Genomic DNA, 15,191 nt, shown 5'->3' on the forward strand with positions numbered 1-15,191 from the left:
CTGTGATGATGTTTCTTTTCTCAAAGCCTCACCTCAGTACTACCCCTTGTTTCCCTGTTTTCTCTGCTGAAGACAGTTGCTTAAAATTAATCTCCATGCTAAATGAATTGAGGATCCCTGTCAGAGTACAAATTGATTGGAAAACTTGCCATTTTAAAGAGCTTCTGGCTAGATTCCATTGCTGTCTAAGATGCTTATTTTTTGGAATATAAAAGTTCCATTTGACATGCAAGCTGCATTGATGATCTTCTGTTTTGACAGTCAGTCAAAGTCCCGATCACCGTCTCCAAAGAGAAGGTACGTTGATCTCCCTACTAATAATGTAGAGTCCGTAGAGCTGGTATTTTAGTGTCTGCAGTGATCTCTGCTGAGGAGTTTGCCTGCTGCTTGTAGCAAAATACTGGAAAGGTATTTTGCTGACATCTCTTTGACCGAAATAATGTGATCATGGTTTTATGTGTCGTAATATATACATGGCAATCATTCCTCGGGATTCTGGTTACTTTAGCAGTGTTACATCTTGCCTTTGTCTGCTCCTGCGTTCATTTCAGTTCACTCACAGTATTATTGCACAAAAGCTTTCTACTGGTGACCTTAAAGCACTGGATAAATGGGGGCATCAGCTTTGAGTCTCATTAAGAGCTACAGTGAGAGAGACTGGGGAAGATGAGTGGAGTGACCTGGCATAGCAGTCAGGAATGGAAGATTTTTACTGCTGTTACTCTGATTCCCCCCCCCCCAGTAAGTTAGTAAATAATTATCTATGTGTGTGTATGCATATATGTGCACTGACAGAATTGGCAGCATTTTTTTTCCATAGTTTGAATTCTTTACTAGTTCATTTTTACACCACCGGTTCGCAGGGAGGGGATGTATCCCAGTCAGAATAGCTGCAGACCTGCCACAATGTGTCGCTTGCCTTAGTGATCTTTCTGCCCTGCAAGGTTTTTTTTTTGTTTTTTTGTTTTGTTTTTTTTTTACATACGTACAGAACTTCTACACTTAGGTTTGCTTAATTTAAAAATGTGGCTGTAGGTAGTCCAGCCTCACAAACAATCACAAGTGACTTGATGAAATGCTCAGGAATGCTGAGTGATCACCATCATAGGTTTTGACAAGCTGCTGTATGACCAGTGAAGAAGTATCCTGCCTCCATGAAGGTCGCTATTAGTAGTACCCTTTAGATGACTTTACAATGATCACGTTCATTGAAATTGTATTATAAAAATAACAGCAGAGAAATGCAAATGTGAAAGTAAGAAAAAAAATTAATGTATTCTCTCTAACATTAAGTCATCAGCCCAGGAACTTTGTCAATTGTGATTGGTTATTTTATTAAGAACCGGTGTTTAAAGGGCACTGGATTAGTCGAGGTATCCTCCTGTTGCTTTTTCCTGTATTTGTGAATCCCAAGTGACTACTGAAATGTTAACTCTGGATTCTTTTACTTTCAGTCGTTCACCATCAGGAAGCCCTCAGAGAAGTGCAAGTCCTGAAAGAATGGATTAAAGTTATGAAGTTAATCTTTTAGGAAGAAAGTTATTTTGCTTACATTATTATAAGGGATTTTGTGGTGTCTTTGTAAATGTAAGAATGTAGATAGAAGAGTATATCAACTAAAATTTGGCATGATCTGGGTCTTCTGAGTTGGTCACATCAATAGACTAGCACAGGTCTCTTTTTATTGTATGAATTAACTTCCTGTGATATGAAAATGTGGGACTTTTTTATTGGCACATTGAAATAAAATGTGTATTTTTAACTAAAACTTGTCTGTAGTAACACTGCTGCTTCTGTTAACATTTGGGTAATTTTAGCTGTGTGCCATGTAATGTGGATGAAAAATGTCTGAAATGGGAATGACTAATATAGGTATCTTCTCAAACCAAACACATTTCTTGTTGAATGGTCTTTGCTTGAAAGTATCAGTTTCTGCTTTCTTTGAAATGGAATTTAAAATCCATCTCTTGTCTGCAGATGGCTAAAAATTTGTATCTGCCCTTTTATTCCTTTACGGTATTTTAGTAGGGAGCGTTCATTTTTCTCCCTGATGTAATTATTCTGCAAAGCTTTTTCTCTGGTGCTTGACTAGTTGTGATACCAGATACCCAGAAACTTAAGGATGAGCTTTTCTTCAACACATTGATGTGTTTTAAACAAATAACATACACAGAAACCTTTAAATGTAATAGAAGTGATTCATAACTTGACAATTGCTACTTTGCTTGTGGCATTCTTTAGGTTATTAATATAAAGAAAATTTCTTAAAGTGTCTCAAGGCGCGTGTCCTTTTTTGAGGGAAGACTTAAGGTCTTCTCATCTATTTTCTGAAGGACCTTAGGAATATTTTGTGAGGCAAAAGAAAGCTGTTATTAGTCTTTGCAGCTCACTCAAACTTTCCTCCTTAAAGATTCTCACAGCTTACCGCAGGAATTCCAACATGCTTCACAGAAATTGGTATGGTTTTAAAGCAGCCCAGATCCTGGAGAAGATTTTGTTGAATTAAGCTAATATCTTCTAGGAAATACACGCCTGCAGGATTAATTATTTGTGGGTATGTCGAACTGTGTTTGTCCTCATTCTGGAGTCAAGAATTGCACGGTAAGGCACAGCAAAAGACGAGAAACAATGTTAAACTGTGACCAAACAGTCTAACAGTAGGTGGAAGGGGAAAAAGCAAACATTTTTTTACTGCGATGGGATATCTAGCAGGAGTAAAGGTGAGTTGCAGCAGTAAACAAAACACTGAAGTGGAAAATGAGGCCTGTTTGGGCTTCTTAGGAAATCTGTCGTGGCAGCGTGCTTCCAATATGTAAACCACAGCAGAGCATCTTCAATGAAAAAAAAAAAAATTACAAGATCGACTTGTCATACCTTGGGTAGCCCATGATTTTCAAAAGCCAGGTTTTGTGTTAGCAACAACTTCATGGAGCTTTATCAGCACATGAGTAAATAGTCCATCTTCTGAAAATCCTGTCACGCCGCAGTGCTGTCTGGCCCCGATGCCTTGTCTGAACTGGTGTGGTACTTGGTTGCCTGGGACACTCCCACAGCACTCAGTGATGGGGATTAGTGTTTCCTCTGCTGGATGCGATGATCGAGATTTTGGCAATATCCATTAAATTCCACTGGCACCGCCATGGGAGAGCAGGGGCTGACACAAATGTTGCCCTGCAGTGATTTAGCAGAAATGCCCAGAGCCTGTGACTGGTGTTTGGAATATTTACTGGTTGTGCATTGCCTGCCCGGTTTATAGTGTACCTGGTGAGCAGCACGCGTATACCGCTGCTCTGGAATTTGATCAGTTTTTTCTTTTCTGTACTCTTAAGGCAAACCTACCGCACAATAAACCTGCAGACTAACCCAACAGCTGTACTGGTACCTGTTTTTCAGTACTCGGAGCACTGTGGAGGACAGAGCGGAGGCAGCTGGGTTTCCGTAGGGGCCGGGTTCCTCGAAACCCGGGCTGAGCAGTGAGAACTTGAGCAAGGAGGCAGGGCTGTGCTGGTAGGTGCAGCCCTGCCTGCAGCTGCGGCCACTACGAAGGACAGCCAACACTTCCGAGGTGCAGAGAGGGAGCAGTGGCAAATCCCGTGCCCGTGCTTCTGTGCAGCTGTGGTGACCTAAAACAGGGTGGCTGTGCTGCCTCAGCTCCAGACGTCATCCTCGGAGCAGGCTGTCTAGCTCCAGCCCTCACCTGAGTTTTGGAGGATTTCACCAAAAATTCCACTCGGTGTTGTTTGTGAGCTCTTGGAAAAGACGCTTGGACAGAGGCTGTGCTCGTGTGACTGCTGCTGCTGTGACCCTGGGCTCTGCACCTCTAGGCGGGGTGTGCGCACCCTGCGCAGCCTGGATGGGGCTGGGGGGCAAGGGGTAGTGCAGAAGATGCTCTTGCGCAGCTATCGCTGCTGTCATCAAAATACGAGTCAAACCAGAGGAGCCAGGGCAGCCAGCTGGGATCATCCCAGCAGACCAGCCTCCACAGAGCTGTTCTGTGCCATGGCAAGGCTGCTGTCGGACCTGGTGGCTCCGGCCACAAGGGCTGCCCTGTTCCCCAGCACGGGAAGGTCAGGGTGTCTGACGGGCTGGCACCGAGCTGTGGGGCAGGTCCTGGGAGCGGGAGCAGCAGCCAGCACAACTCAGAGCCCTTTGCTGGGAACAGCTGGTGTTGGAGTGAACGCAACTTTTTATCCATCTTCCCACATGCTCCACATTAATATTACCCCCTGCTGTAGTTTGAGCAGCAGCATGCCATCTCCCTAAACAAGGTGTTTTCAGGGCAGTTTTACTGCAAAGCAAAACCTCATGCCCAGGGTGATGCTGGACAGAGGGTGAGAGCTTTGCACAGACCTGTGCAGGAATTAAAGCCAGCAGAAACCCCAGGTGAAAACCACAGAGGAGGTGCGTCGCCCAGCGTAGTTTGAAGGTGCCATTTGGCACCCGGTGGTTCTTCTGGCTAACCTGCCAGAGGCACTTACCCTGCCGGTGGTGGGGGTCAGCATCCCTTCCCTCAGGCAGCGCTGAACACCAGCCACGTGCTGTGGTTGTACTCCTCGCCCGGCCGGAGCAGAGTGCTGGGGAAGTGGGGCTGTGGAGAGGCAGCAGCACGTCAGTGATGGTGAGCACACCACCACAGGACCGGGAAGGGCCATGAGACTATGGCCGCATGCCTTCAGCCTCCCTGGGCGGCGTCCCACAGCTCCCCCCGGCATTCCCAGCAGCAGCGTTGAACCCCCTGTTACCTGCCCGCTGGCTGAGTGGGCGAGTCCTCCCCCGGCTGGATTCAGGCCCCGTGGGGAGGACATGGCAAGGCCCAGTGGGGTCTTCTTCTTCAGACCCCGCACCCTCGGGAAGCTGGGCTGTGCAGGGCCAGTCCCTGCCACGCTGGCTGGCCCCTGCCCAACCCCGCATGATGCTGTGAATCTGGTGCCTACAGCGCAGCGTCCCCTCACCAAACAGACTCTGTTCACATATTTAACACCCAGAGATGAGCGGTGGTGGGAGGGTCCCCTGCTGCAGGGCCCAGCAGCTCCCAGGCCAGGGGGCCAGCTAACCTTGTTGACAGCATCAGGCCAGTTCTGGGTCTCCAGGCAGAAGGCCGAGTGCTTGGCGTATACGACGGCTCCTTTGCCTTTCAGGGAGCCATCCATGTTGTTCCCCGTGTAAAACTGGATTCCAGGCTGGGTGGTGTGAACCTCCATGGCCCTGCCGGTGGGAGGGTGGCGAGCCCTGGGGAGATGCCGGTGGGTGATGCCAAGTGGCTGGTTGAACGGGTGCCCCATGGCTCCCGGGGGGGGGGGAGCCCTGCCAAGGTCCCAGCCCCCCTGGCCGCGAGACGTCGAGCCTGTGTCTGCTGCAGGCAGAAGTTGTGGTCGAAGCCGTCCAAGTGAAACTTCTGCAAGTGCTTCCCCAGCTCCACAGGCTGCCGGAGATCAAAGCCGGTGCCCTCCACAGTGGCCACCTCCCCTGGGCAAGGAGAACACCAGCATCAGCCGCTCACTCTCTTCCAGCAAACAGCCGCGGTGCTGGCCCCTGCGCAGGGTTGCGAGCCCTCGCCATGGTGACCTGAGGATTTTAAGCTGCTTGTGATCCTTGTCTCATCGTGGTGCCCCACTTTGAACAAACTTGCCTTGTGGCTGCTGACTTGGGCTGGGACATCAGCACCTTGTCCCCCAGCAGAGCTGGCAGCCCTGTGGACACTGCTGCGCTTAGCTGGGACAAAGCAAAGCCACGGAGCCAGCACACAAGATATGGAACTGTACAAGCTAATTAATATAAAATCAAAGCTTATTAGCTATTAGTATTTATATATGCATAAGATTTATATACAGATTCTCTCTAAATAAATAAACAAATCCTCCCATATCTCTGCAAAAACATCTGTGAGATGGCCGGAAATACGGCCCACCTGCCGGGATGGTGAATATGGGCTGTATCCTGGGACCAGTCCCTTCCTGCCTCAAGGCATTGTTTCAGGAAAAGAATGTTTCAGACCATAAAACTAGCATTTTCTCTGAAGTATGTTTTTAAGATCTGATGTGGAGATGCAGCATCCTGTGACAAAGCTCTTGCAGTGAGAACAACCCTAAGACATCCTAAACACCGTGCAAAGCACAGCCATCCCAAACCAAAGGGGATTTCCACGGGGGGGAGGTGTGAGAGGACGGGCAGGGGAGGAGATTTTTCCCTCAAGTCACATTTTTCTATCCCTCTCTAAAGAGAGAGGTTTCCAAGGGCCAGCAGGCCTGCAGGCTCTGCAAACCTTGAGAAACACCAGTCTCCACCTAACCAACAGCACATTGCTGTGGCTTCTCATCCTATCTAAAAGGAACGCATTTACTGAATTCAGCTGTGGGGCGGAAAAACATCAAGGGGCAAAAAAAAAATTTGTTTTAGGCAGCCACTGCGTGCAACGGCTCCGGCTTTAATAGCTGCACAAGGGCAAGACTGGGGTGAACTAAACACGGCTTTGACAGCTTCAAAGGCTACGTTTACCCAAAATACCAAGAGGGAACTGCAAAAAGCAGAGGAATCAAGTCGGCTGCGGTTAAGATGTGAACAGCTCGATGGTAAGAGCAGCGGGGAGAAGCAGCGCAGCGGGTTTGGTGTGGCCTGAAGCTCCTCCCTGGCACGACCCACCAAGCTGAGCAGAAGCCGCCTGGACGGGGAGACCCGCTGCTCCAGGTGCAAGCCGATGCATGCACACACATTTGGTTCATGAACGCAGCTGTAACTCTGGTTTTAGCAGACACCTGAGCTTTCTTGCTTTCTTTTCTTGGTTTCAAGCTTGCTTGCTTGCTTTTTTTTTTTTGTTTTGTTTTGTTTTTAAAGCTTCTTTTCCTCTCCCTCCTGAAGTCAGAAGGTACATTCAGCAAAGCAGCCCTGAAAGAGCACCAGGGAAGCAAGCCCTGCCATTTCCAGCAGAGCCTACACTTACCAGAAACTGCCCCACGGGCTCACGCAGCCCTCGGGCACACGTCCCGCCTCACACCCAGTTTCTCTTCCGTTGATGCCAGCTGCACTCAGGAGCACAGCCTTCCTTCCCGGTATTTCTGCCCCAGAGCAGCTGCTCGGTGCTCCTTTCACTACTCTGTCCTTTGGAGATCTCGGGCACTGCACAGCACCCCTGCCTGCCGCGGCTCAGCATCTGCCCCCCACCAGCCTCTATCCCTCTCAGCCAGTCGGGCTGGATGAAAAGCCATCCTCTAGAAGCAAATACCAGTCTGCTTTTTTGATTATTTTAATCTATGTGACATTTTTCAAAAAAAAATTAAGCCAGATTTTGATTTTTAAAGAATGCTTTTCATTCTTGAAAACAATCAAAGTCGGTATCAGATGAATTTTGCAATTAGATCAACTCTGCTACAGCTCAGCACGGTCGCTTACACTGAACGAAAAGTTGGTGTTGGAGCAGGTGGTGGGAGGGCTGGGGTCAGGCTGCCCAAAGCACGGTGCTCCCTTCTCAGCAGTGAGACTATTGCTGAGTGCACCGTCCAGTGCTGGTGTTCTCTGTCCCAGCTCGGTCAGAGTAGTTAACAGCTCAATCGTTTAATGGAGAGGAACAGAGTGGAGGGGGGAGGGAGAAAACTAGAAAGCCCTGTTTTCTCCTTTTTTACCCCCTGAATCAAGATTGGGAGCAGCTCGCTTTTCCATGCTGAGGCTGGAGACAGCAGCAATACCACCTTTGTTTAATGAACCTGCTTAGAATGCAAACCATGCTGTTTGCCTTAACTGCCTTTCCTCTTTTACCCATGCAGGACGTTAGAGACAGGAAAAAAAAGCGTTGGGTTATTGTCTTCAGCCTCCCAGCCAGTAGCACCAGCTCTCCCGTCCTGACGAAGGGACTGATGGCTCACCTCTCGCAGGGAAGGATGATGCTGGGCTTCCAAGCACCACAGATCCCAGCAGCTCTAGAGCTCAGCACCGGGCCTGGGAGCTGCCTTCCAGATCAGGGAGTCTGACCGTGTCCCGGTGTGCATTTATTGACAGCAGCCCTGTGCCTAGGGCATGCTGCTTGCATATCCCACGTTCTACTGAGGCTTAAGAAATGAATTCTGCTTTCTGTGGACTTTGAGCATGGGCTGATCTTATGGAAATCAGACCTGTGGAAGTAAAACCTTGACCTCACGTGGCAAACCCCAGTGGAGAAGGATGATAAAGTTGAGCACTGCTAGAGGAAGCAAAGCAGGCATACCCCAGGCCAATCCCAGCTCCCAAAGTGCTGACTGACCCTCTCTGGTGGGCTCACTGGCCAAACAGGTCTGGAGGGACACGCATTGGTCCTGTGTCACAGGTAGCTTGTCTCCTGGATGGGCACCATGGACCCATGTTGCAGCCTCGCATCCCACTTGCCTCTGGCCCCATTTCCTGCTGCTCTTGCCTGCACCCCTCGGATGGATCCTGCAGGGTGCATCCCCTCTCCAGGTCTGGGGCTACTAATGGACCCTGCTACCAGCACCTGCCTCTGCCCACGCTGCTCAGGTGCTGTGGGACTGTACCCATGGGTGAAGACCCTCCTATGCCTAGGCTCCTCTGGGTCCTGGTGTGTCCCAAGACCCTGCTATGCCTAGGGTCCCCTGGGTCCTGGTGTGTCCCTCCTTGCCAGGCAGTGCTGTTCCCCAATATCCACAAACACTCATCTGTAAAACCACCCCCACCACGTGCCGCAGGTGTTGCACCACCTACCAGTAGGGATCTTGGTGTCATCAACAGGCAGGTAGGAATCTGCTTCAATAGAAATCTCATGGTCATAGATATCCCCTGAACCCTGCAAGAGAATGGGAAACACTGGGGTTCCTGCTGTGGCCCTTACACCATTTGAGCAGCCCCAAGCACACTCAGGAAGTCACTGCCCATTGTGGTGCTACAGCTGATCTGGCAGCGCCTGGAGGACCTCCTAGCTGTCTTCCCACCTTGACCCTGGGCACAGGACAAAGGTACCAGCACAGGCAAAAAAAACCTGTATGGGACCTAGGAGCTGTAAATCCTGCAGGGCTGAGACGATCAGTCTGAACTTGTCCCTCACCTAGCACTACCACCCTGCAGATCGACTAGCCCAAACATGCTGGCTGCTGCACACACAGCAGTGGGCAAAGGGGAAGGAAGCAAGCATGGGGAAGTGCAACCCACCCTCCTGGCTCATCTCCTGCAGTGCAGGGAGTTGCGCTCTTCTCCCGCAGCCTCAGGGATGCTGGCAAGGGGACCTGCTGGGCTGTAAGCATCAAAGATGAGCCTGCACGTCACTGTCTAATCTGAGCAGCAATTTCATGCCCGAAGGTCTCCCGTTCCTCTGGAATCGTGCCTGAGTTGCATGCTGTAGGTGCTGATATTACTGTACCACTGGCAGGACAAACGGAGGGTAGACTAGCAAATGCCCAGTCATTACTAGAGCAGCAGCCTGGGCAGACCTCCAGTACAGATGGCTGGGATGTCTCTCACTAACACTTTTAAGGGTCTTTGTCTCACATCCAAGTGTGACCGCACCGTCCCATCCTATTGCTCTGCCCAGCAACCTTTTATTTCCCAGATCCTTTTCCTCCAAGCCCAGTTATAAACAGGATGAGACTAAAATGCAGCTGCAATACAATGCCTGTCTAGTTGTCAGGACCCTGGACTGGTGTGTGGGAGCCCTCTGTGCTGTGCTACTGCTCTGCAAACTTGGCTGGCCACCTCACATCCCCTTTCCATGATGGTTCTCCTCCCCATTTTGACTTGAGTATTTTGGTGCTGTGCTGACTCTGGCTGGCACTGCAGGCCCTGATCTCAGCTGCACCATCCTGTGAGGGTTCAATACATTGTCTCAGAAGCACCACCAGAAGACAGCTAAGACCTGCCACCAGTAGGGCATGCCAGTTCTGCACCTCCTCCGCAATCTTCTGGAGGGACCAGGAGAGACTGAAACTCCCCACTTACACACAAAGGGAGAACTAATATTCACGATGGGATGCCTCTGTTCGTGACACACTGGGATAACAAGTCCTCAGTTGAGGTCCATGTGATTTGGTCCTGTCCCAGCTCGTAGGCTGTATGAAGCCCATGATGCATACAGACAACGCCTGTCGCTGTGTCCCCAGACCAGCATGTTGGTCCCAACAATCCCATGGAAAGCCCAGGGATCATCCCATGGGTGCCCAGCATTTCTTCCCCTGCACAGAGTCCCTCCACAGGGTTCACGTCCCCACACTTACCTGCCCTGCGAGGTTGAAGTACGCATGGTTTGTCAGGCTGATGGGTGTTGTCTTGCTGGTCTGGGCTCGATAGTTGATGGCCAGCTCCCCACCACTGAGTGTGTAGGTCACCCAGACTTTCAGATCACCAGGGTAGCCTTCCTCACCGTCGGGGCTGAGCCGGAAGAAGCAGACACTGTTTGGGAGGACCTGGGAGCTCCAGAGAACCTGCAAGGAGTGTGCTGTTGATGGGACAGTCATGGGAAACATAGTGCCCTTCTCTTCTTCCCTGGGCTGGGCTGAACCCAGGGACAAGAGGTATTCAAGGAATGATGCACTGAAACAAAGGTTTTTTCAATTATCTTTCCTGCTCTTCCCCCTAGAAGAAAAAAAAAAAAAAAAAAAGCCCAAACAATCTTTTTCTCCCTATGAAGGACTACAAAACAATATCCACTTGTTGAAGGAAAAAAAAGGAAGTGGGAGAAAACACAAGCACCAGTTTGCTCTGGCAGGGATCTGTCTCAGCCCATGTTACTCCATGCCTAAGAGGGTCCATGCATTTGATTTTTGCCCTGCAGCTGGACTTATTCCCCCTCCCATGGATCTCCTGGTGTGTAACATCACCTCAATGAGAAGCTGCCCTTCCCTCAGCTCACTCGGGGCTGGCTTCTAGGACAATGTAACCACACACTGAGAGTTCCTGCTCAGGGGCTGGGTTGGGTTAAATAGTACCAGATGTATTGTCAGGTACATCCACACACCAGCGCTGATCCAGAGGACTGGGACCTCTCTGTTTCTTGCCCCTGTCACAGACAAAGGCTCTGCTTGGAGCTGAACCTCCTGGTGAGCGAAGCAAGCCAACGCACTGTAAATTCAGCTGCCCAGACAACTTGTTTGACCCTGGCTGTGGACCTGATGCTAAGCAGATGTCTCAGGCCCTTGCAGGACACATGCGCAATGAGAGGCGAGGAACCCAGCCTCCGGAGCTTTGACTCTAGCTAAGGAATAGCTACTATCTAATCAAAGAGGACAGATCTAGGGGCAGGGGCCAAGTGATGCTTTTCATGTCCTGTGCAGAGATGACAAACTCTGGGCACTTGTCAAAAGCCAGCACTTTTACCAAACATGCCTGGATGCCAAATGTGACAACCAGGCTGCAGAAGAGGTCCTCCTCCACTCAGTGCAGCTCGACTGCAGCTCCCACTACTGGGAGTATATATACTGGGAGTATATATATGAGTATCTATTTCAGTTCTTTGAAGAAAAATCTATTAAAGGCTAGTAGGCATACAGATACCACTATTTTTGAAAGCTAAGAGCGTTATTTTCTGAAGTCCCCCAATTCCCCAGCAGCGTGGTCAGATATTGCCACCATGTAAGGGTGGCTGGAAGCTTCTTTGCCATCAGACTATATGCTGACTGTAGCACTGAGGTCTGCAACATCAGGAAAAAATGACAAGATAGCCAAGACAGTCATAGCCAAGAGCCAGCATGTCTTGGTTTTGTTAGGGCTGACCACAGGCCTCTGCACAGTGACCATTACCTGGCTGGAGGGGACCTTGAGCAGTGCCCCGAGGGCCAGAGGACACAAAGCCCTGTCTGGGACATGTGGCTGCCTTGTCCCCACCCAGTTGGCATGCCTTCATCAAGCAAGGGGAAGAGGCAGGAGAAGACACCACATCCCCCGTCTGCAGAAGACAGCCTGGAAGCCCCGGGTGCAAAGAGGTGCATGTTCTCAGCTCCAGCTCACAGGGGCTCAGGGCACGTAAAGAAACCAAGCTCTCCTCTTTGAGGGTACCACAGCCAAGTCACCCCATTACTCCCTTTTTTCTAGGGCTTCTGAGGAGCAGTTGATCCTGATCTGATGCCAGTTCACACTGTGCTGCCCAGAAGCAAGCTTTTTTCCAAGACACTGTGACTTTTGCCCCTTCAGCCTCAATGTCTTTTCATGAAACATTAGCCCAGGAAAGCAGCTGCCCCAGTACATTCATGTGTGCTCCTCTGGGGAAATGGCAGATCTACTTGATGGTTACAAATGCATTTGATCCAACAAAGCCCAAGGCTTCAGGAAACTAGTGGCTTGTGAGCCTGCTATGCATCAGAAGGGTCATCAGAAAGCCTTTCAAGAGAGGAGGTGCTCTGCTGCTCTTACCACTTGTGCAGAGATGGCATCTAGACTTCAGCAGCAGCTCTTGGGAGAAGACAGAAAGGTTTGAGTGCCCTGGGGCCAGGGAAAGTTTATTTTATCTCAGGAGGTCACAGGAAAGGGCTGGGGAGGGGACACAGTGATGCTGGGGCATTTTGCAGGTCTGATCTAGTCACCTGCTGCTCTGAGTCAGAGAGAGAGCCTGGGGTGGCCGTCAATGGGACGAAAATGGCACTGGAGAGGGAGATGCAATAGCCGCACTGAGCCTGCAGCACCACCCTGCTCCCCCCGTACTCGGGAGTGCTGACAAAAGCAAGCAGCAGTTCTATTCAGCTAATGTAAACCCAGGACCTTGTGACTCTGGGAGGAGCTATGGGCAGGTAACAGTCTTGAAACCACAGGTGCAAACGAATCTGCGTGGATCACTGTTCCCCATGAAACTTTCTTTGGGCACTGGGACAACTCTAGCACCCACTCCAGGGCAGTGCAGCTGGCACCCTGGGAACCTCCACTGTGCATGAGGCTGGGTCCTCACCATGTCCCAACCCAGGCTCTGGGGAGCAGCACCTCACCCCAGGACAACCCTGTCAGCACGGGGCTCACGAGGCCTCAGGGCTGCAGTAACACAGAGGAAGCACAGCAACCCTCTGCGTGGCACCCGAGGGTGACATCAGTGAGCCCTACTAAGCCACCCAGACAACGACAAGCCGATGCAGCACCTCGCAGAGTCTCACTTTCCCCCATTCCTACACTCACAGCACTTTCTGGGACCTGATTCAACTCAATAACCACCAGAAAACCATACAGAGTTGGGAGTGAAGACGTCGCATCCTTTTGCCACAACCCCACGGGCTGTGTGCCGGAGGACACCAGGACCCGCCAGCCTGATTTTCACCTTGTCAAATCCCCTGGCTCCTCCGTGCAGGCTGTTGGGCCCATTGTTGAGAAACAGCTGATACTCATTCCCGTCAACGGTGAACCTCCCGTTTGCAATCCTGTTGGCAACACGCCCCACGACGGCGCCGAAGAAAGGGTGCTTCCTCGTGTAACCTGCCCAGAAAACCAGTGCGCAGTTATAAGCAGAAGAATTGGGACAGGATGGGGGGTCTCCAGGTGTGCTTACAGACCCAGAAGTCTCTCTCTGCTCCCCCCCTGTACTAAACAGGTAACTGCAGTCCCAGGGTTTCACAGGACACACAGCTTGCTAGTCACGCACATCTTTGATTAAAACACCCTGATGGGATCTTGTGCTCTTTGCAGACTTGCAGAAAGGGCCTCTGTCACCACCGGCCAAGGAATGCCACAGAGCCACCCCATTAGAGGGGCACACTGCAGCCTGGAGCCACTAGCGTCACCGCTCCCTGCCCGCCGCTGAGCCCAGGTCAGGCAGCAGGAGCTGTATTTATTCAGCCCATGATTTGGAGGGGACCCCTAGAAGCAAATCATGCAGTGTGGCAATAAACCAGAAAACGCTGGTTAAATTGACTGAATTTTTTTTTTTTTTAAAGAAACAGAATTAGACCCACCTTCCAAAGTGTCAAAGCCTAAGACAACGTCTGAAAACTCCCCATTCCTGCCTTTCGTCTCCAGCGTGGTGATTATGCACCCCAAGGACAGGATCTCCACTTTCACGCTGTCCGACTTTAAGATGAACTTTTCCACCACTTCTTCTCCTTCCTCCTGGGGCATGTGCCCAAACACCTCTCTCCTCACTTCTGTCATGGCTCCCCAGAACCTGGCCCCGGCTGTGGCTCTGCCAGGGAAGGACCCTCAGGAGGAAGCAATGGTGTCCGGGAGCAGAGCAAACACCGCTCTAGAGAGCAGCCATAAAAATCACATGATGGCCTTCCAGCGCTGGGAGGAGTTCCGCCGGCTGCTCCCGCCACCCCAGCTCAGCGGGCAGCGCCTCAGCAAGCGGCAGAGCGGCCGCAGAGGGATGTGGTGGAGTGCCGAGAGCTGCAGAGGCCTTTTGCCTGACACGCACCCTTTCACGGGACATGGAGCTGGGTAATCACTGATTAACAGGGGAGTGGCCTTCTGGATCTGGTCAGCCAGAGGCGGCGGAGGAGAGAGGGAAGGAAGCCAAGAAGAGGGAGCGAGGCTGCGCGTGCTCAGGCTTGTGCTGCCGCCAGCCTGCGTGTTCGGGCTTTTGGAGGACAGAGCATCATCACCACCAGCAGTTCACCCCCACCTTTACTACACTGACACAGCTTTCAGGGCCCCTGCAAAGTCCAACATGACAAAATGCTGTCTGCTCCCTTTACATCCTCCCTTCTCAGCCCCTCCACAAGAGGCACAAGGCAAGTCCAGTGCCTGCTGATGGAGCTGTAAGCTGGGCTCAGGGCATTTGCTGGCCCGGTGTTATTCTCAAAGTCATGTTCATGCGGCCCTGACCCAGACTCTATTAAAAATTATAACCTTTGAAATGCTACTTCTCCTGCCTGTCTCAGGTCTTTGCAGTCTGCGGGAAAACCCTAGCAACATTTAAGTAATGTGTGTGCACAGTTTCGACATCTCTCAGCAAAGCTCCAGTGCAAGGTGAAAGAACTTCACTACAATTTGGTAAAAGAACTTCACTACAATTTTATATTGTTACATTTTTATGAGGGCCTATTTTCAGGATTTGTTCAAAAACCCAATAATTCCAAGAACCGCCACCAAAAAACCTTAATCAATCAACCAGTGGTTGTTAAATATTCATTTCCAGCACAGCAATCCCCTTTAGACAAGACAAACTACGGATTCTAAGCTGACACAGAAACACAACCTCCCACCCGTGGCTGAGCAGAGGTTGTTTTGAAACCTGCAGCTCTTTGTCAACGCTGGCCTAGTGTGCAGTGTCACACAGGCTGCTCCTGCATTTCCTTCTGCACCTTCAG

At 50.7% G+C, this 15,191-nt stretch overlaps 2 protein-coding genes across 2 annotated transcripts in view; one reads left to right on the plus strand and one right to left on the minus strand.

Moving 5' to 3' along the window:
- Positions 1-1,763, plus strand: part of LOC104468584 (serine/arginine-rich splicing factor 7-like) — a 4,702-nt gene extending 2,939 nt beyond the window's left edge. Inside the window, exons 5-6 of the mRNA XM_010082772.1 lie at positions 262-297; positions 1,455-1,763. Of these exons, the coding sequence (XP_010081074.1) occupies positions 262-297; positions 1,455-1,509 (91 nt within the window). The 3' untranslated portion in view covers positions 1,510-1,763. The remainder of the gene's footprint in view (positions 1-261; positions 298-1,454) is intronic.
- A 2,747-nt stretch (positions 1,764-4,510) lies between these two features.
- Positions 4,511-14,121, minus strand: GALM (galactose mutarotase (aldose 1-epimerase)). Its single transcript, XM_010082773.1, has 7 exons — positions 13,839-14,121; positions 13,208-13,362; positions 10,188-10,394; positions 8,686-8,767; positions 5,329-5,466; positions 5,055-5,233; positions 4,511-4,588 (listed from the first exon to the last, which is right to left on the minus strand). Exons 1-7 carry the CDS (start codon positions 14,032-14,034, stop codon positions 4,511-4,513), a joined length of 1,035 nt encoding a protein of 344 aa, XP_010081075.1. The 5' UTR covers positions 14,035-14,121.
- Positions 14,122-15,191: the final 1,070 nt, after the last annotated feature.

The sequence above is a fragment of the Pterocles gutturalis genome, unplaced genomic scaffold (genome assembly GCF_000699245.1).
Source record: "Pterocles gutturalis isolate BGI_N339 unplaced genomic scaffold, ASM69924v1 scaffold3475, whole genome shotgun sequence".
In the NCBI taxonomy this organism is placed as follows: Eukaryota; Metazoa; Chordata; class Aves; order Pterocliformes; family Pteroclidae; genus Pterocles; species Pterocles gutturalis.